The 26993-nt window shown below is 56.1% G+C and overlaps 1 protein-coding gene across 3 annotated transcripts in view; it reads right to left on the bottom strand.

The window, feature by feature from the left end:
* Positions 1–548: 548 nt before the first annotated feature.
* The window catches only part of LOC111767632 (mucin-3A), a 46555-nt gene continuing 20110 nt past the window's right edge, over positions 549–26993 (bottom strand). The window contains exons 2-13 of one of the 3 annotated variants that reach the window (XM_070230811.1): positions 24864–25043; positions 8245–23037; positions 7958–8146; positions 6877–6992; positions 6724–6782; positions 5981–6129; positions 5546–5611; positions 5051–5213; positions 4739–4903; positions 4561–4652; positions 4211–4285; positions 549–4067 (exon numbers count right to left, since the gene is read on the bottom strand). In XM_070230811.1, coding sequence (XP_070086912.1) covers positions 4048–4067; positions 4211–4285; positions 4561–4652; positions 4739–4903; positions 5051–5213; positions 5546–5611; positions 5981–6129; positions 6724–6782; positions 6877–6992; positions 7958–8146; positions 8245–23037; positions 24864–24924 — 15948 coding nt within the window. In that variant the 5' untranslated portion in view covers positions 24925–25043 and the 3' untranslated portion in view covers positions 549–4047. Of the gene's footprint in view, positions 4068–4210; positions 4286–4560; positions 4653–4738; positions 4904–5050; positions 5214–5545; positions 5612–5980; positions 6130–6723; positions 6783–6876; positions 6993–7957; positions 8147–8244; positions 23038–24863; positions 25047–26993 lie in introns of all 3 variants that reach the window. The other 2 variants (XM_070230810.1, XM_070230809.1) reach the window with 2 other exon arrangements.

The raw sequence follows: 26993 nt of genomic DNA, 5'->3' as shown, positions 1-26993 counted from the left end.
TGACATATACCTAAGGAGCCAGTTGTAGGTGAGGTAGGGTTCATTTGGCTACTTAACACCAATACCACTTGGCTTTTATGCTCTTGGTTCCCAAAGGTGCTCCCTCGCCGCCAGGCTTCCCCCCCTCAAACCTCATGCCCACCGGGCATCCACCCCCTCACCTTCAGGGCATTTCTCCTCCTCCAGTCCCCTGCACAGCCCTGTGCATGTTTGTCTACCTTCCCAGGCTGGTATTCCTTCTCCCTACGGCTTGTTGTCCAAAACCCCCTCAGTCCTCCCAGTGAACTGGAATACCCACCCAGAGGAGGCTGCAGATTCGTAAGAAGGAAAACCACAAATGCCCTGGTGGTCTCTGACCCCACATCCGAACGCCTCCCTGGGTACCCAGAATAGCTGCATGGGGTAGTGGTGTCACAGAGGGCTGAGTTCCTTCCTTGCGGGGACTGAGCAGCACACACCCAGTGCCAAATGGGTGAGCTCATGTTTATTGCTTGCTGTGTGGCCCCACATAGGTCACTCACCCTCTTGAGCTTCAATTTCCTGTCTGCTTTCACTTCCTTACACAATCTTCCTTGGGAGGGTCCTATGGGCTGCCTGTTGTGAAATGCCTTTGTACATAGCAGAGCCTCCTGCAAGTGGGGCCAGGGGCCTCTGGATGTCATGAGACCTTCTGGAGTCCCCTGGAAGGGCCCTGGCCTCGCCACCTCCTGACAGCTCTCTGCACTTATCATAGAGTTGCTTTTGGATTCCTGCATGCTAATGGGTTCACCTGTGTCAACATGATGTTTCTAGGCAGTTATAAGCTCTTTAGGAAAAGGGGTCTTTGCTATGTCGGTAGCTGTCAGTAGTGCATGGTGGGCACACAAAGCCTTGCTGACTGTTGGGTCCTTCATCATCATCATGACCACCACCAACCCTCTCCTCAGATAACCTGGCCAGAGAGAGGCCAGGAGTCTGCCCGGGACCAGGGACAGGGAAAACCCTTTGAAAGGTTGACCCTTGCCCATAGTTTCCTAGTCTGTATATCACCCTAAAGCTAATATATCTGTAATTAATATACTTTCATAATGTCCCTAAAGCCACACACGTCACACCCCCGGCCCTGATCTTCTTCCTTCAGTGACTCCAGCCTGCACTGCTGCACCCCCAAAATGCCTGGATGGGGGAAGGAGGCATGACGGGGCATGGCGGGCTGAGGGGCCTCTAACGGCCTACGTTCCCTGACAGGTTGCCTCATAGCCCGCCATGCAGCACGCCACAGACCACCAGCTCCATGCCCCTGCCCACTTACCACTCCTCCCCACACACCTGCAGGCCGTTCAACTGAGTGCTGCCTCTTCACCTGGGGCCTGGGGCTAAGTATAGGCCACCAAGTGCACAGCCACAAGCCATGCCCCTTCCTCTGCACCTGCAGGTCCAGCGTCATCCCTATAGCACCCCAAAAGCAGGAAGAGGTCACAGCCTGGGTGTCCAACCATTTGGAAGCCCCATTCTCTGCAAAGGGAGGGAGATAAGGACAGAGGCCAGCCACCTGAAGCCCTGCCTGAGGCCAGCACACACAGGGACGGCAGGGCCAGGTCTCACTCACCTGTCGTCGGCGTTGTCACTGTAGCAGTCACCCAGAGCCAGAGAGCCAGTGGCAGGATCTGGATCACCAGCTTCTCCCAGAGAGTGCAGGCCTGGCTGCAGGGTCTTCCTCATCAGGAGGGATCAAGAAATGAGCACCTCCCAGGGAGGAATCAGCTATAAAAAGGACGCTGGAGACCTTTCCCTTGGGGAAGGACAGCACCTGGCCCAGGGTGGGGGTACAGCAATGGGGCTTGGTGGGTGGCGCATGATGACCAACGGGAATTGGTCAAAGGGCAGCCTGTCAACCCCACTCCCCTCTAACTTCAGGAGAGCTGACCACCCTTCAGCGAGGGTCTCCCCAGCAGAAGCCTGAGCCATGGACGGGTCACGGCAAGAGGGAGGGACAGGCGGCTGGAGTTGTAAGTGTGTGAAGGCTGGCTTCCAAGAAGCCAGGGCCAAGAAGTACCAGGGAGAGGGTGATGATGGAGGGAGGGGTGAAAGAGCCCTGGAAGGAGCAGCCAGCAACAGGCCAGGCTGAGGGAAGGACCCTCCGCCCCCACCCATACCCCCCAGAGGAGCCTCTTTCTTCCAGACTTCCTTCTCCAACATCTGTCTCAAGCTGCCACATGCCAAATTTCTAGTGCCTTGCCCTGGGCCTCGGACCACCAGCCCTTCTCCTGGGTGGGGCTCACACCTGAGGCTTTATGATCCTGGTCTCCTCCCCGGCCACTGCCAGTTCCTTTCCTGTCCTGGACAAAGGTCCCAGGGGCCTTTCCCAAATTCCCACCCAAAGAACCTCACTCCATCGGCCCCAACCTCCTTCAGCTCGAGGCCGGCAGCCCTGGCTGCCCACAACAGTGGGACCAGGAGAGCCCGAAGCCTGGGCATGCAGGCCCTGCTGCAAGTGTGTGTCTGACCCCGGGGCCTGGGGAGGTCAAGGCCTTTGGAGAGACCCAGCATAGCCATCAACAACAATGGCAGCTGACCCAGCCTGGGCCACCCACCTCCCTGACCCAGCCCTGAGCTCCTGACATCAAGGGGGAAGGGCGCGGATGACAAACCCAAGAGGGCTTCCCCTTCTGCTGATCAAGAGCCCCTCCTGCTCGCACCTACTCCCTAAGAATCTGGGCCCCCCAATCTCTATGCTCCCTACGAAGACAGCAATGATCCCTGAGACCTGCCCATAGACCCCTTCCTTCCTCGCTGCGAGAAACTGGTGCTTCCGGACCCCCCGCAACAGCTGCTCTGGATGTCCCTGTTCTCAACTGAGCAGAGACACCAGCAAGTGAGAAGGAGAAAGACACAGAGCAGCATCGTTTACAATAAATGCTATATTGTGTTCACATGGGAGAATTGGAGACTCGCAGACTTCCTGTCCCCAAATGAGACCTTCCTGTGAAGGAGGCTGAGGGCTTCTGGGCTGAGAGGTTACTGCAGGGATGGGGTGAGACCCGGGAGAGGAAGGGAGAGGAGGCGCTGGGAAGGGGGTGAGAAGTGGGGGTGAGGCAGTAAGGGAGAGGGAGATAGGAAAAGAGGAAGAGGGGGCTAAGGGAGCTTCCTCACCTCAGGGTCCAACTTCCCACATCCTTGAGGACCTGGAGAAACCCACACCCCACATCCCACCTCCATCCACGGGGATCCAGGGCCCTTGGGGGAGAGGAAGGGATGGAGCCTCAGAAGGGGGAACTAGGGACTGGGAAGTACCAGCTAGGGGTCCAATGTGGCAGAAGGCATCTGTACCCAGCTAGGGACAGGGGTCAGGAAGAGGGAGCAGGACTTAGGACTGGGACACTGGGATGGGGGTTAAGGATTTAGGGTGGAGGGAGCAAGGATGGGAAAGGGGAGAAAACAGAAACAGGGAGAGATGTAGGCCTGGGAGCTGGATAGGGGAGTGATTTAAGAAGGGGGTTTAGACGGGGAGAAGATATAAGGAATGCGGGAAGGGTCCCCCAGGGAGTTACCTTAGCAGAGGGTAGGAGGCAGGGATGGGCTGATGGGTGGCGACAGGTGTTGGGGGGCAGGTAGTAGGGATGCGCACAGGGAACAAGAGACTGAGGCCTGAGATGGGCAAAGGATGTGGGGACTGGGGATCTGAGAGAGGCCACATAAGATGAGGGCTGACACAGGAAGGTGCATTGGGACAGAGGTCGTAGCGACCACATCTGGTTTGCACAATGACTGTTCAAGGTATCAGGACAAGTATGCTATACACATTTTACAAGTTCAGAAAAGCTACTGAGCTGCCCAAGGTCCCACAGTGGAAGATCCTGGATTTGACCTGGGTCTGCAGGTGGGTTTCACCAAAGTTGAGAGCGTGCCGGTCTGGGGACAGTCTGATTTTGCCCAAGGATTCCAGGAGGCTGAGCTGCACGAGTCCTTGGCCATCTCTTGAAATGGATGCAGAGCAGATGCTTCCTTCCCGCTGTCCAGGGCAGGTGGACAGGGTAGGGCAGGGCTCACATCGAGGACAAGTCCACCTCAGGTCTCTGGGTGTGCACCTGCCACAGAGCACATGAGAGGGAGTCAGAACAGGAGCCACCCCCCTCAGGCTGGCTGGGAGTTCACTGCCTCCTGGTCCCAGCCCAGCCGCCTGCCCTGGTGGGTGGGTGGGGCAACTGGAGCTGGACCTGGGAGAACTTACCATCCCCCCTTTGCCCTCTCACCCTCACATTGGTGTCCACCTTCTCCAAGGCCACCTGGAAGTTTTCATCCTTGACTAGAGAGTGAGAAAAGAGGAGGGGAGAGAAGAGGGAGAGGGAAGAAACATGAGGCAGGCACGGCTTCAGGGGGCTTCTGTGCCCCTACGTGCCCTGCCAGGACAGCCTGTGCAGGACCTGGACTTCCCCAGGAGGGTCACGGGGAAGAGGCGACGCCAGCGCCCTGGCATGAGGTATGTGTCTGTCCTGGCCAAGGAAGGTCACCTGGTACTGCCCAGGCTAGGGTGATGCCCAGGGAAACCCCTGCCACTCTTGCCCAGGAGGCAGGACTCACAAGGTCGGTCATCCTGGAAGCCCAAGTTGGAAAAAGTCCCCGCGGTGTCCTCATCCCATACCTCGAACCATCTCTTGTCGTAGTCCCAGGACCTGGGTGGGGCCACCGTGGCGTCAGGGCAGGGCCTTCGTGTCTGTGACCCCTTTGCCGCCCTCAGCCCCCGCCCCAGGGTGCTCACCGGGCTCCGCCTGGGCCGCCCCTCCTCAAGACGTGGGTCCCCGCCACCAGGAGCAGCAGCAGCAGCAGCGCCCCGGCCCCGGCCAGGCCCCCGACCAGCGCCCTCCACTGGATGGCCACCTCGCAGCGTGGGCCCAAGAACCAGTGCGTGTCCGTGGAGAAGCAGCTGGGGAGGGGGTCACAGGTCAGGACCCTGCCACCTCCCCTCCCAGCCCTGTCAACTCGCTCAACTGGACTCAGCCAGGGCTGGCAGCGGGGCGGGGCTCCCCATGGGGCGAGTGGGCGGGGCTCCCACGTGTGGGCGGGGCCTCACCTGCACTCGGGACCGCTCTTCTGCACAAAGCACCAGCCCTGGTTACAGTCGATGGCGCCTTCCACGTCTGATGTGCACTTGCTGACACAGCGGAGCCGCTTCTCCTCCACCAAGGGGAAGTAGTAATCCTCATAGCCCTTTGGAGCAGCGCGATAGCAGATGGCTTTGGAGAGAGGAGGGGGGTTGCACAGAGACTACTCAGGAGCCTGGTTATGGGGACTCTGAAAATGGATGGGGAGGATTCCATTTCCGAGGGTGGGGTGTTGTGGGGTAGACCGAGTGATCCGAAGTGGCCAAGGAAGACCCCCAGGACTCTCACCCTCTCCTCACCCTGCATGCCAGTGCTCAGGTGGAAGCTGTTAACAGGGCCAGCAAGACATGACTTGCCTCCCCAAAAGGTCTCCCATTCTCCCCAGAGAATTTCAGTGGGCAGATGTCCCTGGGGAGAGGGGTCATGGCCCCCTGGGGCCACTCACTCCTTTGTCCCCCACTCACCTTTTGGGGTCAGCTCCGTGCTGGTGTCGTTTTTCACCATGATGGAGTCAGGCTTAAAACACAGGTCTGGGGCACAGAGGCACAAGTGGAATTGGGGTGGGTCAAGGGGTCCGGGCCAGGGAAGCAAGGCAGGCATGGGGGAGGGTAGAAAGGGCTCATCTTCCCCAAATAATCAGGGGTCCTCAGCCATCCTGGAGACCTTGAGCAGAACTGTCAGGGGGGCTCTTCCCCAGCACCCAAATTCTGGCAAACCCCTCCTTAGCCCCATCCTTGACCCAGTTGGCTGTGAACCTGTGCCTCTTCTCCCAACCTGCCAGAGGTACCACAGGGCTGCCACCTGAGCCCAGAAGGCTCCTATCTGTGCTGGAGTAGGCTGGGATGTTGGCTGTGGATCACACCCCTCCTTCCAGCCCAAGGCCCCTAGCCTCGGCTCACTCTGGTTTTTCTGGCAGCTGTCCACGTCCTGGCTGACATTCTGAAGCTTGCCTTTCAGGACCATCTTCACCGTCTCATAGTTTGTCTCCAGCTGGGAGCGGAAGGGCAACTCCAGCAGGACCACATAGTCCACCACGATGCTGCCATTCCTGAAGGGGTCAAGTGGTTAGGGGCCTTACAGGCCTCCCAGGCCTGGGGCACAGAGGTTCTAGAAGGGCACATCCAGGGCCAATCATAGGTGCTTAGGTGTAGAGGGGAAGGGGGCAAAGGCAACGACTTGGGATTCCAGGTACATTATTTTCAGAAGGGGCTGCCAGCATACCTGACATCGTCAGCCTGGGAAGGCAGGACTAGGAATGATTGGCATTCTCTTGCTTTGCCTGAAGCCATTACCAAACCAGGCCCTCCTGGGTTCTCTGCCTCGCTCATGCTGACCCACTAAGCAGACCAGGTGCCAGCCAGAATGAGACCAGCTACAGTCCAGACACCAGACTTCCCACCAGCCCTCAGGTACCACTTCCCTGCATGCAATCTCTCTCCTTCTGACGTGCTTAGAGAGGAGGGGTGGTGCCCTCCTTCAGAGAAATGGCTCCAGAAAATGATCGCTAAAGTCCCCACACTGCCTCCACCCCTCCCTTTATGAAGTCTGATGATTCCAAAAGCAAGAGATGGCTTCTCCAGCCTCTCTTTTCCCCCCTTCCCCCACCTCACTCTGCCTCCACAGCCTCAGAAGGGTCTCCTACCTCAGAGACAGGATCTCCACATCCTTGAACCCCTGCACATTTTGGTAAATCTTCTGCATCTGAAAAGGCAAAAGTTGCTGGGCTCACGTCTGAACCTCCAGAGCTGAGGGCAACCAGGGGAGGACCTTTGAGTTCCCTCCACTCCACCCTCACCTGACTGCGGAAGATGTTGCTGAAATCCTTGTAGGCCTTGGAAGTGTTGTCATGGAGATCCGGGAAGAACTCCTGGTCGACAGCCACCTCCATGCCCACTTCAGCGTCCACAGTTTCTGCACACAGCATGCCCTGCTCTGGTCACTTCACCATTCTTCCTGTCTGACATCACCCCCACCACCCTGACCTGAAGGCTCCTTCCATGCACCCTCTCCGTGTTCCCAAGGACTGATTGAAGAGCAGGAGGGAGAAAGGTAGGAATTCTGGGATGACTTGTCCCGAGAAGAGGGAAAGAATGGAAGTTAGGGTGCTCTCATTGTCTGCCGCAGTGGGAGGCGAATAATGGCCCCCACCGATACCTAGGTCTCAATCCCCACAACCTGTGACTATGTTCTGCTAGATGCAGGAGGAATCAAGGTTCGGGTGGAATGAAGATTGCTGATCAGCTGACGTTAATGTGGGAAAATTAATGTGGACTATGGGCAAATGAATGTCCACCCAGGTGGACCCAATGTAATCACGAGGGTCCTTAACAGTGGAAGACAGAGGCAAAAAGAGTCAGAATGAGTCAGGTGAAGACATGACTAGAAGAGAAAGGCACAGAGATGCAATGCTGCTGGCTTTGAAGATGGAGAGAGGGGAGCTCGAGACAAGGAATGTGGGAGGCACCAGAGCCTGGATAGGGCACAGAAATGGATTCCCTCCCGGAGCCTCCAGAAAGGAGCACAGCCCTGCCGACACCTTGATTTAGCCCAGCAAGACCATGTCAGATTCTAATCTGGAGAACTGTAAGATGAGACATTTGTGTTGTTACAGTTGTGAAGTTTGTGGTAATTTGTGACAGCAGCAATTAAAAACAATTACAGCTCCAAGCAACCCTGACCAGGAGTGTGGCCCCAGCCGTGTGTGAAGGTGATGGTGGAGAGGGGGTGTGGGGTAGCAGAGGGCATGAGAGCGAAGACAGGAATGGAGGATGTGGGCACTATGGCATGGGTGCCTCCACACGGACCACAGGGCTGGGCCCAGGGAGAGTCAGTGACAGCCAGGAGACAGTGCAGAGGACAGGGCCCCAGAAACTCACCAAAATCCATCTGTTCTACTGCAAACTGACAGCGGATGCCATAGAAGGTGCTGGGGCAGACACACTTGAGGCCATCCCATCTACCCCCGTTCTGGCAAACGCTGTCCTGGCGCTCACAGTGGTCCCCAGAGAACCCCGGGGGACAGAGGCAGTGGTTCTGAATCCAGGTGCCATCATTCTCACAGGTGCCTGGGCAGCACGAGAAGAAAGGGAAGATCACGATGGGGCCTGACCTTGATGACACAGGAATTTAGTAGGAGAGGGAACAGGGAGGTAGGAGGTCCAACCTGGGGTGGTGTTTATCCGAGCAGTGCTCAAAGTTGTGGTCATCTGAGTAGTGGAAGAAGTTGTCCTTGGTGACATAAGGGTGCTGGGAGTTTGAGGGGTGGTCACCAGTGTTCTTGGAGTGTGGGTAGTGGGTGAGGTGGAGCCAGTCAAGTTGTTTGAAGTTGTCACGGCAGTTGGAACGCTGCTGCTTGGTTCGGTGGTCAGTGGGAGGCTAGTGAAGCCAGGCGTACGTGGCGTACTTACAGAGTTGGTGCTCATCCAAGTCCCACCAGGGGGTCTTTGTGTGCTTGTCAAAACTGTGTTGATGGGGACAGTCCCAATGCTGATAGAACTAGGAGCATCACTTATGAGGTTAGTGGGACCAGTTTCGAGAATCGAAGTAGAAGCATCCATTGGTGTAGGAAAGACAGTAGTCATACTGGTGGGTCCAGGAAGGGTGATCTTCTCAGTGGTAGAGGGAATGACTAATAATGAGATGCTGGGCGTAAAGGTAACTTTGCTAGTTGGATCCATTTCCACACATGGAGTAGTGGAAGAAGCAGGCACTGTCGTAACTGATATACTTTCTGGACATGGGGCGGTGGAAGAACTAAAGATAGTAGGAGTGATGGTTGTTTCGGTAAGAATAGGGATCACAGGAGTCTGGGGTGTAGAAAAGCTTGTAGTAGCAGACAAAGAGGGAGTAGCAAAAGTGGTGACGGGAGAAGACCTTGTATTTTCTGTACTGGAGATGGGCGGGGATGGAGGAAGAGAGCTAGGGGTGAACTCTGAACTTACTCTGCTGGAAGACAGAATAGAGGATGTTTTTACTGTGGAGGCGGAAGAAAGGATGATGGTACTGAAGGGGGTACTTATGGCATTTGTACGCATATTCAAGTTAGAAGAGGATGGTGTGGGAGAAACACTAGAAGGAATCTGTGGTGTTGTCGAGGTGGCTGTTGTTAGAACGCGTACAGTAGCAGTAGTGTCTAAGTCTGTAGTTGAGGCACTGGCAGAATTACCAGTGACCAAGGTGGCAGGGGTTGAGGTGTCAGTGGGAGTGCTACTTTCAGCTGTGGCCAGGGTGACAGTGGTAGTGGGAGATGTCAGGGGGGATGTGGCATGGGTTGTGGGCAGCGTGGTAACCAGGATGGATGGACGGGTAGTGCTGGCGGTCAAAGGGAAGTCTGGTTCTGTGGTTGGGGGAGGTGGAGATGATATAAGCTCATTTGTGTGTGATGTCAGATTGTTGATGATCATGGGGGTAGAGGTGGTGGATGTTGGTGAAGAGACGACATTCGTGGGAGTGACTGATGGCATAAGAGGGGGAAGTGCCATGGTGCCTGTAGTGGGAGCTTGTGTGAGAAGGTAACTGGTGGGCGTAAGGGTGATTCTCCCAGTGTTTGTGGCATGAGCGGTTCTGTGGGTCATTGTGGCTGTGTGCATCGTGGTTGGAGTGGAGGAAGGTGGTCCTGTGGTGGTGGAGGAGGTGAAGTTATGGGTCATAGTGGGTACCAGGGTTGATCCTGTAGATGTGCTCAGTGTAATTGTGCTGCTGGCCGATGAGGTTATATTTTCCATCTGCATCGTCCCCGGACTAAGGGTAGATGTGGAAGAAGAGCCTGCAGATGTACCTGGAACACTTGTTGTGAGGGAGGGAGATGAACTGGGCTGCATGCTCATGACCATAGGTGACATACTAGGGGTTGTGGCAGAAGTGGTGGTGACACTGAAGGTTCTTTCTGTATTGCGTGAGGTGGGGGATGAAGGGACAGTGGAAATGGGTGATGCCAACGTACTGGAGAAAGTGAATGTAGAGGTGAGGTCACTTACAGTTGTCCATGAGCTAGTGGCGCCCAGTGAGGTGGGGGTGGCAGTTGTCAGTGTTGTGGTTGGGACACGTGTACTAATAGAAGACGGGGTTGTGACTGTGGATGTCAGTCTGGTACCAGAGGTAGGGTGCAAAGGAGTTACTGCAGACGTGGTTGTCCTTCCTGTGGATCGGGTGTTTGAAGAAGAGGTCTCCGAAGTGGTGTATAGCGTTGTGAGGGTGGGTGTCGTTACCATGTCTGAGGTAGAAGTCGTCGCCGTGTGAGGAGCTGAGGGAGTGGGGGAAGTGACTGTGATCGAGGTGGCAGAGGTTGAAGTGTCTGTGGGAATGGTGCTTTCACGTGTAGCCTGGGTGACAGTGGTAGTGGGAGATCTCGGGGTGGATGTGGCGTGGCTTGGAGGCAGTGTGGGAAGCAGGGTTGGTGGAGGGGCAGTGATGGTGGTGACATTGGAGAAAGGTTCTGTGGTTGAGGCAGGCGGCGATGACTGAAGCACACTCGTGGGTGATGTGTCGACGTTGGTGGTCGCTGGGGTAGAGGTGGTGGATGTTGGAGAAGACACGACATTCGTGGGTGTGATGGATGACGTGATAGGGGGAGGTGCAGAGGTGCCCGTGGTGGCAGTGTGTGTAACAAGGTCACTGGTGGGCATAAGGGTGATGTTCCCAGTGGTCGTGGCATGAGTGGTTGTGTAGGTCGACGTGCCTGGGTGTGTGGTGGCTGCACTGGAGGAGGGTGTTCCCGTGGTGGTCGAGGTTGTGACCGTGTGGGTGGTGGTGGGTGCCGGGGTGGTCCTCGTGCTTGTGCCCAGTGTACGTGTGCTGCTTGCAGATGAGGTGCTACCCTCACTCTGCGTGATCCCCGGACTGCTGGCAGACGTGGAAGTGGAGCCTGCAGATGTACCTGGAACACTGGTCGAAAGAGAGGGAGGTGGAGGGGGATGCGTGCTCGTGAGCGTAGGTGACATGCTAGGCGTTGTGCCAGAGGTTGTGCTTGTTTCCGCATTGTGGGAGGTGGGCGATGAAGAGGAGATGAAGGTAGGGGAGGAGGACTTGCTGGAGGCAGTTAATGTGGAGGTGGACTCACTGGTGGTGGTCAAGGGGCCAGTGGTGCCCACCGATGTGGGGATGGTGGTTGTCAGTGTTGTGGTTGGGATACGTGTACTAATAGAAGACGGGGCTGTGACTGTGGATGTCAGTCTGGTTCCAGGAGTAGGGTGCAAAGGTGTTGCTGCAGCCGTGGTTGTGCTTCCTGTAGATCGGGTGTTTGAAGACGTGGTCTCTGAAGTGGTGTACAGTATTGTGAGGGTGGGCATCGTTACCGTGTCTGAGGTAGAAGTCGTCGCCGTGTGAGGAGCTGAGGGAGTGGGGGAAGTGACTGTGATCGAGGTGGCAGGGGTTGAAGTGTCAGTGGGAGTGGAGCTTTCACTTGTGGCCCGGGTGACAGTGATAGTGTGAGATCTCGGGGTGGATGCGGTGTGGGGCGGATGCGGTATGGTAAGCAGGGTGGGTGGAGGGTTAGTGATGGTAGTGAAAGTGGGGGCAGGTTCTGTGGTTGAGGCAGGTGGAAATGACTGATGCACACTCGTGGGTGATGTCTGGATGTTGGTTGTTGCTGGGGTAGAGGTGGTGGATGTTGGAGAAGACACGACATTCGTGGGTTTGATGAATGACGTGATAGGGGGAGGTGCAGTGGTGCCTGTGGTGGCAGTATGTCTAGGAAGGTCACTGGTGGGCGTAAGGGTGATGTTCCCAGTGGTCGTGGCATGAGCGGTTGTGTAGGTCGACATGCCTGTGTGTGTGGCGGCTGCAGTGGAGGAGGGTGTTCCCATGGTGGTCAAGGTTGTGACCATGTGGGTGGTGGTGGGTGCCGGGGTGGTCCGCGCGCTTGTGCCCAGTGTACGTGTGCTGCTTGCAGATGAGGTGCTACCCTCAGTCTCCGTGGTCCCCAGACTGCTGGCAGACGAGGAAGGGGAGCCTGCAGATGTACCTGGGACACTGGTGGAGAGGGACGGAGTTGGACGGGGATGCGTGCTCGTGAGCATAGGTGACATGCTAGGCGTTGTGGCAGAGGTTGTGCTTGTTTCTGCATTGTGGGAGGTGGGTGCTGAAGAGGAGGGGAAGGTGGGGGAGGAGGACGTGCTGGAGGCAGTTAATGTGGAGGTGAACTCGCTGGTGATGGTCAAGGGGCCAGTGGTGCCCACTGACGTGGGGGTGGTGCTTGTCAGTGTTGTGGTTGGGATACGTGTACTAATAGAAGACAGGGCTGTGACTGTGGATGTCACTCTGGTTCCAGAGGTAGGGTGCAAAGGTGTTGCTGCAGCCGTGGTTGTGCTTCCTGTAGATCGGGTGTTTGAAGACGTGGTCTCTGAAGTGGTGTATGGTGTTGTGAGGGTGGGCATCGTTACCGTGTCTGAGGTAGAAGTCGTTGCCGTGTGAGGAGCTGAGGGAGTGGGGGAAGTGACTGTGATCGAGGTGGCAGGGGTTGAAGTGTCAGTGAGAGTGGAGCTTTCACTTGTGGCCCGGCGGACAGTGGTAGTGGGAGATCTCGGGGTGGATGTGGTGTGGGGCGGATGCGGTGTGGTAAGCAGGGTGGGTGGAGGGGTAGTGATGGTGGTGAAAATGGGGGCAGGTTCTGTGGTTGAGGCAGGTGGAAATGACTGATGCACACTCGTGGGTGATGTCTGGATGTTGGTTGTCGCTGGGGTAGAGGTGGTGGATGTTGGAGAAGACACGACATTAGTGGGTGTGATGAATGACGTGATAGGGGGAGGTGCAGTGGTGCCTGTGGTGGCAGTGTGTCTAGGAAGGTCACTGGTGGGCGTAAGGGTGATGTTCCCAGTGGTCGTGGCATGAGCGGTTGTGTAGGTCGACATGCCTGTGTGTGTGGCGGCTGCAGTGGAGGAGGGTGGTCCCATGGTGGTCGAGGTTGTGACCGTGTGGGTGGTGGTGGGTGCCGGGGTGGTCCGCGTGCTTGTGCCCAGTGTACGTGTGCTGCTTGCAGATGAGGTGCTACCCTCAGTCTGCGTGGTCCCCAGACTGCTGGCAGACGAGGAAGGGGAGCCTGCAGATGTACCTGGGACACTGGTGGAGAGGGACGGAGTTGGAGGGGGATGTGTGCTCGTGAGCGTAGGTGACATGTTAGGCGTTGTGGCAGAGGTTGTGCTTGTTTCTGCATTGTGGGAGGTGGGTGCTGAAGAGGAGGGGAAGGTGGGGGAGGAGGACGTGCTGGAGGCAGTCAATGTGGAGGTGAACTCGCTGGTGATGGTCAAGGGGCCAATGGTGCCCACCGACGTGGGGGTGGTGCTTGTCAGTGTTGTGGTTGGGATACGTGTAGTAATAGAAGACGGGGCAGTGACTGTGGATGTCAGTCTGGTTCCAGAGGTAGGATGCGAAGGTGTTGCTGCAGCCGTGGTTGTGCTTCCTGTGGATCGGGTGTTTGAAGACGTTGTCTCTGAAGTGGTGTATAGTATTGTCAGGGTGGGCGTCGTTACCGTGTCTGAGGGAGAAGTCGTCGCCATGTGAGGAGCTGAGGGAGTGGGGGAAGTGACTGTAATCGATGTGGCAGGGGTTGAAGCGTCAGTGGGAGTGGAGCTTTCACTTGTGGCCCAGGTGACAGTGGTAGTGGGAGATCTCGGGGTGGATGTGGTGTGGGGCGGATGCGGTGTGGTAAGCAGGGTGGGTGGAGGGGTAGTGATGGTGGTGAAAGTGGGGGCAGGTTCTGTGGTTGAGGCAGGTGGAAATGACTGATGCACACTCGTGGGTGATGTCTGGATGTTGGTTGTCGCTGGGGTAGAGGTGGTGGATGTTGGAGAAGACACGACATTCGTGGGTGTGATGAATGACGTGATAGGGGGAGGTGCAGTGGTGCCAGTGGTGGCAGTGTGTTTAGGAAGATCACTGGTGGGCGTAAGGGTGATGTTCCCAGTGGTCGTGGCATGAGCGGTGGTGTAGGTTGACGTGCCTGTGTGTGTGGTGACTGCACTGGAGAATGGTGTTGCCGTGGTGGTCGAGGTTGTGACCGTGTGGGTGGTGGTGGGTGCCGGGGTGGTCCTCGTGCTTGTGCCCAGTGTACGTGTGCTGCTTGCAGATGAGGTGCTACCCTCAGTCTGCGTGGTCCCCGGACTGCTGGCAGATGTGGAAGGGGAGCCTGCAGATGTACCTGGGACACTGGTGGAGAGGGACGGAGTTGGACGGGGATGCGTGCTCGTGAGCATAGGTGACATGCTAGGCGTTGTGGCAGAGGTTGTGCTTGTTTCTGCATTGTGGGAGGTGGGTGCTGAAGAGGAGGGGAAGGTGGGGGAGGAGGACGTGCTGGAGGCAGTTAATGTGGAGGTGAACTCGCTGGTGATGGTCAAGGGGCCAGTGGTGCCCACTGACGTGGGGGTGGTGCTTGTCAGTGTTGTGGTTGGGATACGTGTACTAATAGAAGACAGGGCTGTGACTGTGGATGTCACTCTGGTTCCAGAGGTAGGGTGCAAAGGTGTTGCTGCAGCCGTGGTTGTGCTTCCTGTAGATCGGGTGTTTGAAGACGTGGTCTCTGAAGTGGTGTATGGTGTTGTGAGGGTGGGCATCGTTACCGTGTCTGAGGTAGAAGTCGTTGCCGTGTGAGGAGCTGAGGGAGTGGGGGAAGTGACTGTGATCGAGGTGGCAGGGGTTGAAGTGTCAGTGAGAGTGGAGCTTTCACTTGTGGCCCGGCGGACAGTGGTAGTGGGAGATCTCGGGGTGGATGTGGTGTGGGGCGGATGCGGTGTGGTAAGCAGGGTGGGTGGAGGGGTAGTGATGGTGGTGAAAATGGGGGCAGGTTCTGTGGTTGAGGCAGGTGGAAATGACTGATGCACACTCGTGGGTGATGTCTGGATGTTGGTTGTCGCTGGGGTAGAGGTGGTGGATGTTGGAGAAGACACGACATTAGTGGGTGTGATGAATGACGTGATAGGGGGAGGTGCAGTGGTGCCTGTGGTGGCAGTGTGTCTAGGAAGGTCACTGGTGGGCGTAAGGGTGATGTTCCCAGTGGTCGTGGCATGAGCGGTTGTGTAGGTCGACATGCCTGTGTGTGTGGCGGCTGCAGTGGAGGAGGGTGGTCCCATGGTGGTCGAGGTTGTGACCGTGTGGGTGGTGGTGGGTGCCGGGGTGGTCCGCGCGCTTGTGCCCAGTGTACGTGTGCTGCTTGCAGATGAGGTGCTACCCTCAGTCTGCGTGGTCCCCAGACTGCTGGCAGACGAGGAAGGGGAGCCTGCAGATGTACCTGGGACACTGGTGGAGAGGGACGGAGTTGGAGGGGGATGTGTGCTCGTGAGCGTAGGTGACATGTTAGGCGTTGTGGCAGAGGTTGTGCTTGTTTCTGCATTGTGGGAGGTGGGTGCTGAAGAGGAGGGGAAGGTGGGGGAGGAGGACGTGCTGGAGGCAGTCAATGTGGAGGTGAACTCGCTGGTGATGGTCAAGGGGCCAATGGTGCCCACCGACGTGGGGGTGGTGCTTGTCAGTGTTGTGGTTGGGATACGTGTACTAATAGAAGACGGGGCTGTGACTGTGGATGTCAGTCTGGTTCCAGAGGTAGGGTGCAAAGGTGTTGCTGCAGCCGTGGTTGTGCTTCCTGTAGATCGGGTGTTTGAAGACGTGGTCTCTGTAGTGGTGTATGGTGTTGTGAGGGTGGGCATCGTTACCGTGTCTGAGGTAGAAGTCGTTGCCGTGTGAGGAGCTGAGGGAGTGGGGGAAGTGACTGTGATCGAGGTGGCAGGGGTTGAAGTGTCAGTGGGAGTGGAGCTTTCACTTGTGGCCCGGGTGACAGTGGTAGTGGGAGATCTTGGGGTGGATGTGGTGTGTGGCGGAAGCGGTGTGGTAAGCAGGGTGGGTGGAGGGGTAGGGATGGTGGTGAAAGTGGGGGCAGGTTCTGTGGTTGAGGCAGGTGGAAATGACTGATGCACACTCGTGGGTGATGTCTGGATGTTGGTTGTCGAAGACACGACATTCGTGGGTGTGATGGACGACGTGATAGGGGCAGGTGCAGTGGTGCCTGTGCTGGCAGTGTGTCTAGGAAGGTCACTGGTGGGCATAAGGGTGATGTTCCCAGTGGTCGTGGCATGAGCGGTAGTGTAGGTCAACATGCCTGTGTGTGTGGTGACTGCAGTGGAGGAGGGTGTTCCCGTGGTGGTCGAGGTTGTGACCGTGTGTGTAGTGGTGGGTGCCGGGGTGGTCCCCGCGCTTGTGCCCAGTGTACGTGTGCTGCTTGCAGATGAGGTGCTACCCTCAGTCTGCGTGGTCCCCAGACTGCTGGCAGAGGAGGAAGGGGAGCCTGCAGATGTACCTGGGACACTGGTGGAGAGGGACGGAGTTGGAGGGGGATGCGTGCTCGTGAGCGTAGGTGACATGCTAGGCGTTGTGGCAGAGGTTGTGCTTGTTTCCGCATTGTGGGAGGTGGGTGCTGAAGAGGAGGGGAAGGTGGGGGAGGAGGACGTGCTGGAGGCAGTTAATGTGAAGGTGAACTCGCTGGTGGTGGTCAAGGGGCCAGTGGTGCCCAGGGACGTGGGGGTGGTGGTTGTCAGTGTTGTGGTTGGGATACGTGTACTAATAGAAGACGGGGCAGTGACTGTGGATGTCAGTCTGGTTCCAGAGGTAGGGTGCGAAGGTGTTGCTGCAGCCGTGGTTGTGCTTCCTGTGGATCGGGTGTTTGAAGACGTGGTCTCTGAGGTGGTGTATAGTATTGTGAGGGTGGGCGTCGTTACCGTGTCTGAGGGAGAAGTCGTCGCCGTGTGAGGAGCTGAGGGAGTGGGGGAAGTGACTGTGATCGATGTGGCAGGGGTTGAAGCGTCATTGGGAGTGGAGCTTTCACTTGTGGCCCAGGTGACAGTGGTAGTGGGAGATCTCTGGGTGGATGTGGTGTGGGGCGGAAGCGGTGTGGTAAGCAGGGTGGGTGGAGGGGTAGTGATGGTGGTGAAAGTGGGGGCAGGTTCTGTGGTTGAGGCAGGTGGAAATGACTGATGCACACTCGTGGGTGATGTCTGGATGTTGGTTGTCGCTGGGGTAGAGGTGGTGGATGTTGGAGAAGACACGACATTAGTGGGTGTGATGAATGACGTGATAGGGGGAGGTGCAGTGGTGCCTGTGGTGGCAGTGTGTCTAGGAAGGTCACTGGTGGGCGTAAGGGTGATGTTCCCAGTGGTCGTGGCATGAGCGGTGGTGTAGGTTGACGTGCCTGTGTGTGTGGTGACTGCACTGGAGAATGGTGTTGCCGTGGTGGTCGAGGTTGTGACCGTGTGGGTGGTGGTGGGTGCCGGGGTGGTCCTCGTGCTTGTGCCCAGTGTACGTGTGCTGCTTGCAGATGAGGTGCTACCCTCAGTCTGCGTGGTCCCCGGACTGCTGGCAGATGTGGAAGGGGAGCCTGCAGATGTACCTGGGACACTGGTCGAGAGGGACGGAGTTGGAGGGGGATGCGTGCTTGTGACCGTAGGTGACATGCTAGGCGTTGTGCCAGAGGTTGTGCTTGTTTCCGCATTGTGGGAGGTGGGCGATGAAGAGGAGATGAAGGTAGGGGAGGAGGACTTGCTGGAGGCAGTTAATGTGGAGGTGGACTCACTGGTGGTGGTCAAGGGGCCAGTGGTGCCCACCGACGTGGGGATCGTGGTTGTCAGTGTTGTGGTTGGGATACGTGTACTAATAGAAGACGGGGCTGTGACTGTGGATGTCAGTCTGGTTCCAGAGGTAGGGTGCAAAGGTGTTGCTGCAGCCGTGGTTGTGCTTCCTGTAGATCGGGTGTTTGAAGACGTGGTCTCTGTAGTGGTGTATGGTGTTGTGAGGGTGGGCATCGTTACCGTGTCTGAGGTAGAAGTCGTTGCCGTGTGAGGAGCTGAGGGAGTGGGGGAAGTGACTGTGATCGAGGTGGCAGGGGTTGAAGTGTCAGTGGGAGTGGAGCTTTCACTTGTGGCCCGGGTGACAGTGGTAGTGGGAGATCTTGGGGTGGATGTGGTGTGTGGCGGAAGCGGTGTGGTAAGCAGGGTGGGTGGAGGGGTAGGGATGGTGGTGAAAGTGGGGGCAGGTTCTGTGGTTGAGGCAGGTGGAAATGACTGATGCACACTCGTGGGTGATGTCTGGATGTTGGTTGTCGAAGACACGACATTCGTGGGTGTGATGGACGACGTGATAGGGGCAGGTGCAGTGGTGCCTGTGCTGGCAGTGTGTCTAGGAAGGTCACTGGTGGGCATAAGGGTGATGTTCCCAGTGGTCGTGGCATGAGCGGTAGTGTAGGTCAACATGCCTGTGTGTGTGGTGACTGCAGTGGAGGAGGGTGTTCCCGTGGTGGTCGAGGTTGTGACCGTGTGTGTAGTGGTGGGTGCCGGGGTGGTCCCCGCGCTTGTGCCCAGTGTACGTGTGCTGCTTGCAGATGAGGTGCTACCCTCAGTCTGCGTGGTCCCCAGACTGCTGGCAGAGGAGGAAGGGGAGCCTGCAGATGTACCTGGGACACTGGTGGAGAGGGACGGAGTTGGAGGGGGATGCGTGCTCGTGAGCGTAGGTGACATGCTAGGTGTTGTGGCAGAGGTTGTGCTTGTTTCCGCATTGTGGGAGGTGGGTGCTGAAGAGGAGGGGAAGGTGGGGGAGGAGGACGTGCTGGAGGCAGTTAATGTGAAGGTGAACTCGCTGGTGGTGGTCAAGGGGCCAGTGGTGCCCAGGGACGTGGGGGTGGTGGTTGTCAGTGTTGTGGTTGGGATACGTGTACTAATAGAAGACGGGGCAGTGACTGTGGATGTCAGTCTGGTTCCAGAGGTAGGGTGCGAAGGTGTTGCTGCAGCCGTGGTTGTGCTTCCTGTGGATCGGGTGTTTGAAGACGTGGTCTCTGAGGTGGTGTATAGTATTGTGAGGGTGGGCGTCGTTACCGTGTCTGAGGGAGAAGTCGTCGCCATGTGAGGAGCTGAGGGAGTGGGGGAAGTGACTGTGATCGATGTGGCAGGGGTTGAAGCGTCATTGGGAGTGGAGCTTTCACTTGTGGCCCAGGTGACAGTGGTAGTGGGAGATCTCTGGGTGGATGTGGTGTGGGGCGGAAGCGGTGTGGTAAGCAGGGTGGGTGGAGGGGTAGTGATGGTGGTGAAAGTGGGGGCAGGTTCTGTGGTTGAGGCAGGTGGAAATGACTGATGCACACTCGTGGGTGATGTCTGGATGTTGGTTGTCGCTGGGGTAGATGTGGTGGATGTTGGAGAAGACACGACATTCGTGGGTGTGATGAATGACGTGATAGGGGGAGGTGCAGTGGTGCCAGTGGTGGCAGTGTGTGTAGGAAGGTCACTGGTGGGCGTAAGGGTGATGTTCCCAGTGGTCGTGGCATGAGCGGTGGTGTAGGTTGACGTGCCTGTGTGTGTGGTCGCTGCAGTGGAGGAGGGTGGTCCCATGGTGGTCGAGGTTGTGACCGTGTGGGTGGTGGTGCGTGCCGGGGTGGTCCTCGTGCTTGTGCCCAGTGTAGGTGTGCTGCTTGCAGATGAGGTGCTACCCTCAGTCTGTGTGGTCCCCGGACTGCTGGCAGATGTGGAAGGGGAGCCTGCAGATGTACCTGGGACACTGCTCGAGAGGGATGGAGTTGGAGGGGGATGCGTGCTCGTGAGCGTAGGTGATATGCTAGGCATTGTGGCAGAGGTTGTGCTTGTTTCTGCATTGTGGGAGGTGGGTGCTGAAGAGGAGGGGAAGGTGGGGGAGGAGGACGTGCTGGAGGCAGTTAATGTGGAGGTGAACTCGCTGGTGGTGGTCAAGGGGCCAGTGGTGCCCAGGGATGTGGGGGTGGTGGTTGTCAGTGTTGTGGTTGGGATACGTGTACTAATAGAAGACGGGGCTGTGACTGTGGATGTCAGTCTGGTTCCAGAGGTAGGGTGCGAAGGTGTTGCACCAGCCATGGTTGTGCTTCCTGTGGATCGGGTGTTTGAAGACATGGTCTCTGAAGTGGTGTATAGTATTGTGAGTGTGGGTGTTGTTACTGTGTCTGACGTAGAAGTCGTCGCCGTGTGAGGAGCTGAGGGAGTGGGGGAAGTGACTGTGATCAAGGTGGCAGGGGTTGAAGTGTCAGTGGGAGTGGAGCTTTCACTTGTGGCCTGGGTGACAGTGTTAGTGGGAGATCTTGGGGTGGATGTGTCGTGGGGTGGAGGCGATGTGGTAACCAGGCTGGGTGGAGGTGTAGTCATGGTGGTGAAATTGGTGGGAGGTTCTGTGGTTGAGGCAGGCGGAGCCGACTGATGCACACTCATGGGTGATGTCTGGATGTTTGTTCTCGCTGGGGTAGAGGTGGTGGATGTTGGAGATGACACGACATTCATGGGTGTGATGGATGACGTGATTGGGGGAGGTGCAGTGGTGCTGGTGTTAGGAGCCTGAGTCAGAAGGTCACTGATATGCGTAAGGGTAGTTTTCCCGGTGGTTCTTCCATGACCAGTTTTGTCGGTCGACTTGCCTCTTTGTGTCGTGGCTGCAGTGGAGGATGGTGGTCCTATTTTGGTCGAGGTTGTGATCATATGGGTGGTAGTGGGTACCAGGGTAGTCCCTGCGCTTGTGCCCAGTGTACGTGTGCTGCTTGCAGATGAGTTGCTACCCTCAGTCTGCGTCGTCCCCGGACTGCTGGCAGATGTGGAAGTGGAACCCCCAGATGTACTCAGAACACTGGTCGAGAGAGAGGGAGATGGAGTGGGATGCCTGCTCGTGTGCATAGGTGACATGTTAGGTGTCCTGGCAGACGTTGTTTTGACACTGAAGGTCATTTCTGTATTGTGTGAGGTGGTTGTTGAAGGGACAGTGGAAGTAGGTGATGCCGACGTGCTGGAGGCATTGAATGTGGATTTGGGGTCGGTTGTTGTGCTCAAGGAGCCTGTGGGGCCCACAGACTTGGTGGTGATGATTGTCAGTGATGCTGTGTGGGTACCTGTACTAATAGAAGATGGTGTGACTGTGGGTGTCTGTTTTGTATCAGTGGTGGGGCGTGAAGGGGTTATGGCTGACTTGGTTGTGCTTCCTGTGGATTGGAGGTTTGAAGAAGTGCTCTCTGAATTAGTATATATTGTTGTCAGAGTGGGTGTTGTTACTGTGTCTGAGGTAGAAGTCGTGGCCCTGTCAGGAGCTGAGGGAGTAGGGAAAGTGACTGTCATCGAGATGGCATGGGTCAAAGTGTCAGTGGGAATGGTGCCTTCAGCTGTGGCCAGGGTGACAGTGGTAGTGGGAGATGTCAGGGTGGACGTGGTGTGGGTTGGAGTCAGTGTGGTAACCATGGTTGATGGAGGGGTACTGATTGTGTTCAAGGTGGAGGCTGGTCCTGTTGTTGTGGCAGGCCAAGTTGACAGAAGCACACTCGTGGGTGATGTCCCAGTGGTGATGGTCACTGGGGTAGATCTGGTGAATGTTGGGGATGAGATGACATTCGTGGGAGTGATGGATGATGTGATTGGGGAAGGTACAGTGGTCCCTGTGGTGGGAGCCTGTGTAGGTAAGTCACTGATAGGAGTAATGGTGGTTTTCCAGGTGGTTGTGGCGTGAGCAGTTGTGATGGTTGTCCTGGCTGTTTGTGTCATGGCTGGAGTGTAGTAGGGTAGTCCCATGGTGGTGAACATCGTGAATGTATGGGTTGTAGTGGGTGCTGGGGTTGATTTTGCAGTCGTGCTCAGTGTGTTTGTGCTGCTTGCAAGGGAGGTGCTACCCTCTGTCTGCGTCGTCCCCAGACTGCTGGCAGCCGTGGAAGAGGAGCCTGCAGATGTACCTGGAACACTGGTTGAGAGGGAGGGAGATGGAGTGGGATGCATGCTCATGACCGTAGGTGACATACTAGGTGTCATCGCAGAGCTTGTGTTGACACTAAAGGTCGTTTCTATATTGTGTGATGTGGAGGATGAAGGGACAGTGGAAGTTGGGGATGCCGACGTGCTGGAGGCATTGAATGTGGAGGTGAGGTTGGTCGTGATGGTCAAGGAACCAGTGGTGCTCACAGATGTGGGGTTGATGGTGGTCAGTGTTGTGGTTGGGATACCAGTGCTAGCAGAAGACGGGGTTGTGATTGTGGATGTCTGTTCTCTATCAGAGCAAGGCTTCGATGGGGTTAGTGCAGATGTCGTTGTGCTTCCTGTGGACTGGATGTTTGAAGAAGTGGCCCCTGAAGTAGTGTGTAGTGTTGTCAGGGTGGGTGTTGTTACCTTGCCAGTCAGAGCAGTCGTATCCGTGCCTGCAACTGAGGGAGTTGGGGGAGTGACTGTGATCGACATGGCAGGGATCGAAGTTTCAGTGGGAGTGGTGCTTTCACTGGTGGCTGGGGTGACAGTGGGGGTGAGAGATGTTGGGGTGGACGTGACAAGGGTTGGAGGTAGTGTGGTGACCAGGGTGGATGGAAGGGTAGTGATGGTGGTCAAAGTGGGGACTGGTTCTGTGGTTGAGGCATGTGGAGATGACAGAAGCACACTCGTGGGTGATGTCCATATGTTGGTGGTCACTGGGGTAGAGGTGGTGGATGTTGGAGAAGACATGACATTCGTGGCAGTGATCGATGACGTGACTGGGGGAGGTGCAGTGCTACCTGTGGTGGGAGCCTGTGTAGGAACGTCACTGGTGGGTGTACGGGTGGTTTTCCCGGTGGTTGGCGCGTGAGTGGTTATGTCGGTCGTCTTGCCTGTTTGTGTCAGGGCTGGAGTGGAGGAGGGTGGTACCGTGGTGGTGGAAGTGGTGTATGTATAGATGGTAGTGGGTGCCGGCATGTTTCCTGTGGTTGTGCGCAATGTTGTCGTGCCTGTTGCAGATGAGGTGCTGCCCTCAGTCCGCCTCGTCTGTGGACTGCTGGCAGACGTGGAAGAGGAGACTGCAGTTGTACCTGGAACACTGGTTGACAGGGAAGAAGATGGAGTGGGACGTGTGCTCGTGAGCATAGGTGACATACTAGGTGTCATGGCATAGGTTGTGGTGACACCGAAGGCAGTGGTGGATGCCTCTGCCCTGGAGGAAAGCTCAGTAGAGGTGGTTGTGGCCATGGATAAAGTGCCTGTATTGGTGGTAGAAGAGAGGAATTCATTTGTAGGTCATTTTGTCACCATAACACCACAAAGGTTATTCCCACGCCATTTTCCAGAGACATATCACAAAAGGTAGGAATTTCCATCACTTATTCCCCATCACAGGCAGTTTGGGTTTGGGGCATTTCAGGTTCTGAAGGCCAACATCTATCCACTCCTTGAGGCAGTCTCTCCAAGGGGAGTGGGGTTGCCTTGGTCCCTTGCGCACCTTGTCTGAGTGACCGACTTTTCAGCCCCAGGATGGCCTCTGCTGAGCATGTGGGTTCAGCTGAGGCTCCTGCCTCCTCCGCTCGCCACCCCATCCCTTGCTCCTAGCACACGTGCTCTTCCCTTCCTCTGCCCTCTCCTCCACCAGCTGCCCGCTCTGCTGGCTCTCTGCCCACACCCTTTGGCCCACCTCTGCCCCTCTCCCTCTGACCCTTGCTGTCTGGGCTGACGCTCCTCATTGATGAGAGAACCCACCTAAGGCTGGGCTGGGGTGGGGACACATCATGGACCCTGGGAGACAAGGGGTCAGACTCTGGAAGGCGGCATAGAGAACAGCAAAAGGCAAAACAGAGATTGAAGCCCAGACTCTACTGAGACTGGGGACAAGGAGAGAGAACCACAGTGACAGGCTGAGGGACAGGACAGACAAGGAAACTTCCAGAAAGAGATACCTTGGCAGGCAACCATGAATCCCGAAAGTTTTAGCAATATTAATAATAAAAATAGACATATTTTCTATCACCTACTCTGTTTCAGCCACAGGGTTATTAGTTTACAGATAGGCATCTGTTGCTCTGTAGATATATTACAGGTGGTAAGAGTGAGGGTCGGATATCGGAATGCCGGGAGGGAGTGACGGGGATGACTCAGGAAGCCACAGCAGTTGTAAGCAGGGAGCCCCGAGACATCCTGCTGACTCAGTGTCAGCCTTTTCCTCACCTGGACCCAGCACCTCTTCGCTCTGATGGCTGGGGTTTCACTTCTCAGCCAGGCTGGGGGTGTTATGGAGGTGGAGGGGTGGAGATTATGAAGATGCCTGGGCAAGAGCCCTTGGAGCCAGGAGGTTGCCCTGGAGGCAAGTGAGAGGGTGGACCGTGGGCCTCTGGGTGGGAAGGTCTAGGATTGGGGGTCAGGAGCAGACACGGGGAGGCAGAGGGAAGGCGAGTGAAGAGGAATTGCAGAGTTTCCAAGGGGCAGGAGAGAGAAGGCCTGGGAACCCACACCCACTGGGTGGTCTCAGACCCACCCTTACGGAGTAATCCGGATCTCCCCACCTCGGCCCTGCCAATGACAGCTGTACCCAGAAACATGGCCGGCTGGGGGCTGGCAGACAGGGCAGAGCTGGAGGAGGGGGCACCAAGACCAAAGGCCTTCGAAGAGGCCCCAGGGAGAAGAGGGCGGCCCAGGGGCAGAGGCTGGGACTCTCAGGAGGGCAGCACTGGTGGAAATAAAGGGAGAAATAGAATCCAGGGTGGAGGGAGCACCGAGGCTGGAGGAAGTGGGACAGCAGAAGAGGTGGGAGGCTCAGAAAACTGAACCAAAGTGGGAAGAGCACTCTTCCAGAAAGAGGGTTCACCCACTGTCCTGATGCGAGAGAGCCGACGCCTGCAACCTGCTGGGTGCTGGGCAGAGAGCGGCACCTGCTGGACCCTGCTTCCCTCTCCTCCCCCACGTCAGTTCTCTGTGCACACAGAGATCTGAGGGACCCCTCCTCAATCTCCAATTAGGCCTCAGAGCCACCCCCGACACTTCTGCCCTGGAACATCAGGAGGGTCTCTCCAGATCTCCCCGTACCTCACCCCCTCACCTCTGGTCCCAGCAGAGGCTATGAGCATCCAGAGGAGGCCGAGGAGCCTGAGCAGCTGCATGGGCCTGGTGCAGTGGTGGCTGGAGGCCGAGCAGATATCAGCACAGGGGACAGCAGCAGGGAGCCAGCCAAGGTGTGCGCAGCAGCACCCAGCCCAAACTGGAAGTTGTGGTGTCTACCCTGCTGGGTGTGGGGGTTAAGCACAGTGTCACCTGTGTAGCGCCCCACCGCACCTCTCTTCCCCCCTTCTCCCTATGTCTGACTTCATTGGTGTGGGGAGGGAAGACACAGAGAAGGTAGGACAAGCCCTGGAGGTGTCAGATGGGGAGAGCTGCTGGTGGCCCATCCCCTAGCCTGCCTGGCCCACTTGGAGCAGTTTCCAGGACCCTGCCCTTCCCCTCCTCTGCCCCCAACCAAGAGCTACCAAAACTGGAAGGAGGATACACTTGGCCAAGACCTTGGACTCTGGAGTCTGGGGCCACCTCTCACAGCCTCTCCTTCATTTCAATCCCAGCTTCAGGGGAGGGAGGTGGAACCTTGCTGTCTTTCACTGCCTTGGCTCTTCCCTCTCTCCATCCAGCCCTTAGCACAGCTCTGAAGCTGCGACCCCATATCAATGCCAAGGGAGCAATGCTTTCTGGGAGAATTCAATCAGAAGTCATTTCAATACCTGAGGATTTGGGCCAGGTTCCAGAAAAGAAAAATACAGATGGTCAATGGAAATAATCAATTGAATGACTAGCTTTGACCCAGCAGATTAGCAACTATTAGGACATTTGAATCCATTCACTGTTGGGAAAGGTGTGAAGAATAAAGACTCCTTATCCAGCTGATGGAAGAGTAAGTGGGTTGGGCTTTAAAATGGCAATTGGGTGGCATCTATTAAAATTTTAAATACACTCTCAAGGACGCAGTAATTCCACTGTTCCCTCTCTGTGTTCAAGAAGCACTTCAAGGAGGCATTCATGAGGATGTTAAGTGCCGTTCAGTTTATTGAAATTCCAATACAGATTGGAAACAACCCGAATGACTGTTAATAGGAAACTAGAATGACTATGGAAAAGTCACTCTATAGGCTACCATGCTCAAATCAAAATGGTACCATGGTGGAAAGACTTTCAGAATGTCTTATTGAATGAAGCCAGTAGACACAGGTTTGTTAAAGCACACAACATATATATTTCCTGTGAATACACATACACACACAAACACACACACACATACATATGTAAGTGCATTCAAAATTTGGAAAGAGGCTCACCTACCCCAATAACAGGGGTAAGGATAGCTCAGAGACGCACGGGAATGATGGTCAGGGAACTTGAGCTGTATCTGTAGTTTTTACTTTTTACTTTGACGAAGATTCTGTCCTTGACCAAACTCTAGCCAGGCTCCTCTGAGCCCTCTTCTCAAACACACCTCAACCTTGGTCTATAAAGACTTGAACAAACACTAACAAGGTTTCTAACAGCTCATAAACGCACCTCCAGGATGACCACAGCCCCCTTAAAGTGCCTGCCTGAGAAAACTCAAGGGTGCAAGAGAACTCACTGTCTGTTCCAGCAACACCTGAAGATGGGGCCCATCTCCCAGCCTCTGTGGAGGGATGGGAACCTAATTTTGATAAGTGCCACTTAGCAAGCCCAGATGGGTTTCACACCAAAACCCCTCCTCTTTTTGTAATTTTTCACCTCCCTGATTCTACTGAGACCCTGCTCTCCACCCTCCCTCCTCCCTCACTCTCCCTTTAAAATGCCCAGTCACCTCTGTGCAAGTCAAAGTGGCCTTCAGTTCACACTGGACTCTCTTCCCAATGGTAATAGTATCTTACTGATTAAAATCTGTTCTTACCACATTAACAAGTGTCTTTCTTGGTTTATCTTTGACAACTTGGTCACTAACTATGTGCTTGAAGATAATTAAAAAATAACTCAGAGTAGGATTCTGGGAATCTGGCACAGTAGGACACAGCAGGAGTCCATCCTCCCACCCAGACAACAATTGCACTGGCAGAATCTGTCTACTGTAACAGTTTGAGTCTGAGAGTCTGTTGAAGGCTTGCAACTTCCAGCGGAAGACCTGGATGGTAAACTGCAATTAATTTTGGTCATCTTCGGCTTGTAGCACAGT

This window comes from Equus caballus, chromosome 13, assembly GCF_041296265.1.
Source record: "Equus caballus isolate H_3958 breed thoroughbred chromosome 13, TB-T2T, whole genome shotgun sequence".
In the NCBI taxonomy this organism is placed as follows: domain Eukaryota; kingdom Metazoa; phylum Chordata; class Mammalia; order Perissodactyla; family Equidae; genus Equus; species Equus caballus.
This window is presented reverse-complemented; position numbering and strand designations above follow the sequence as displayed.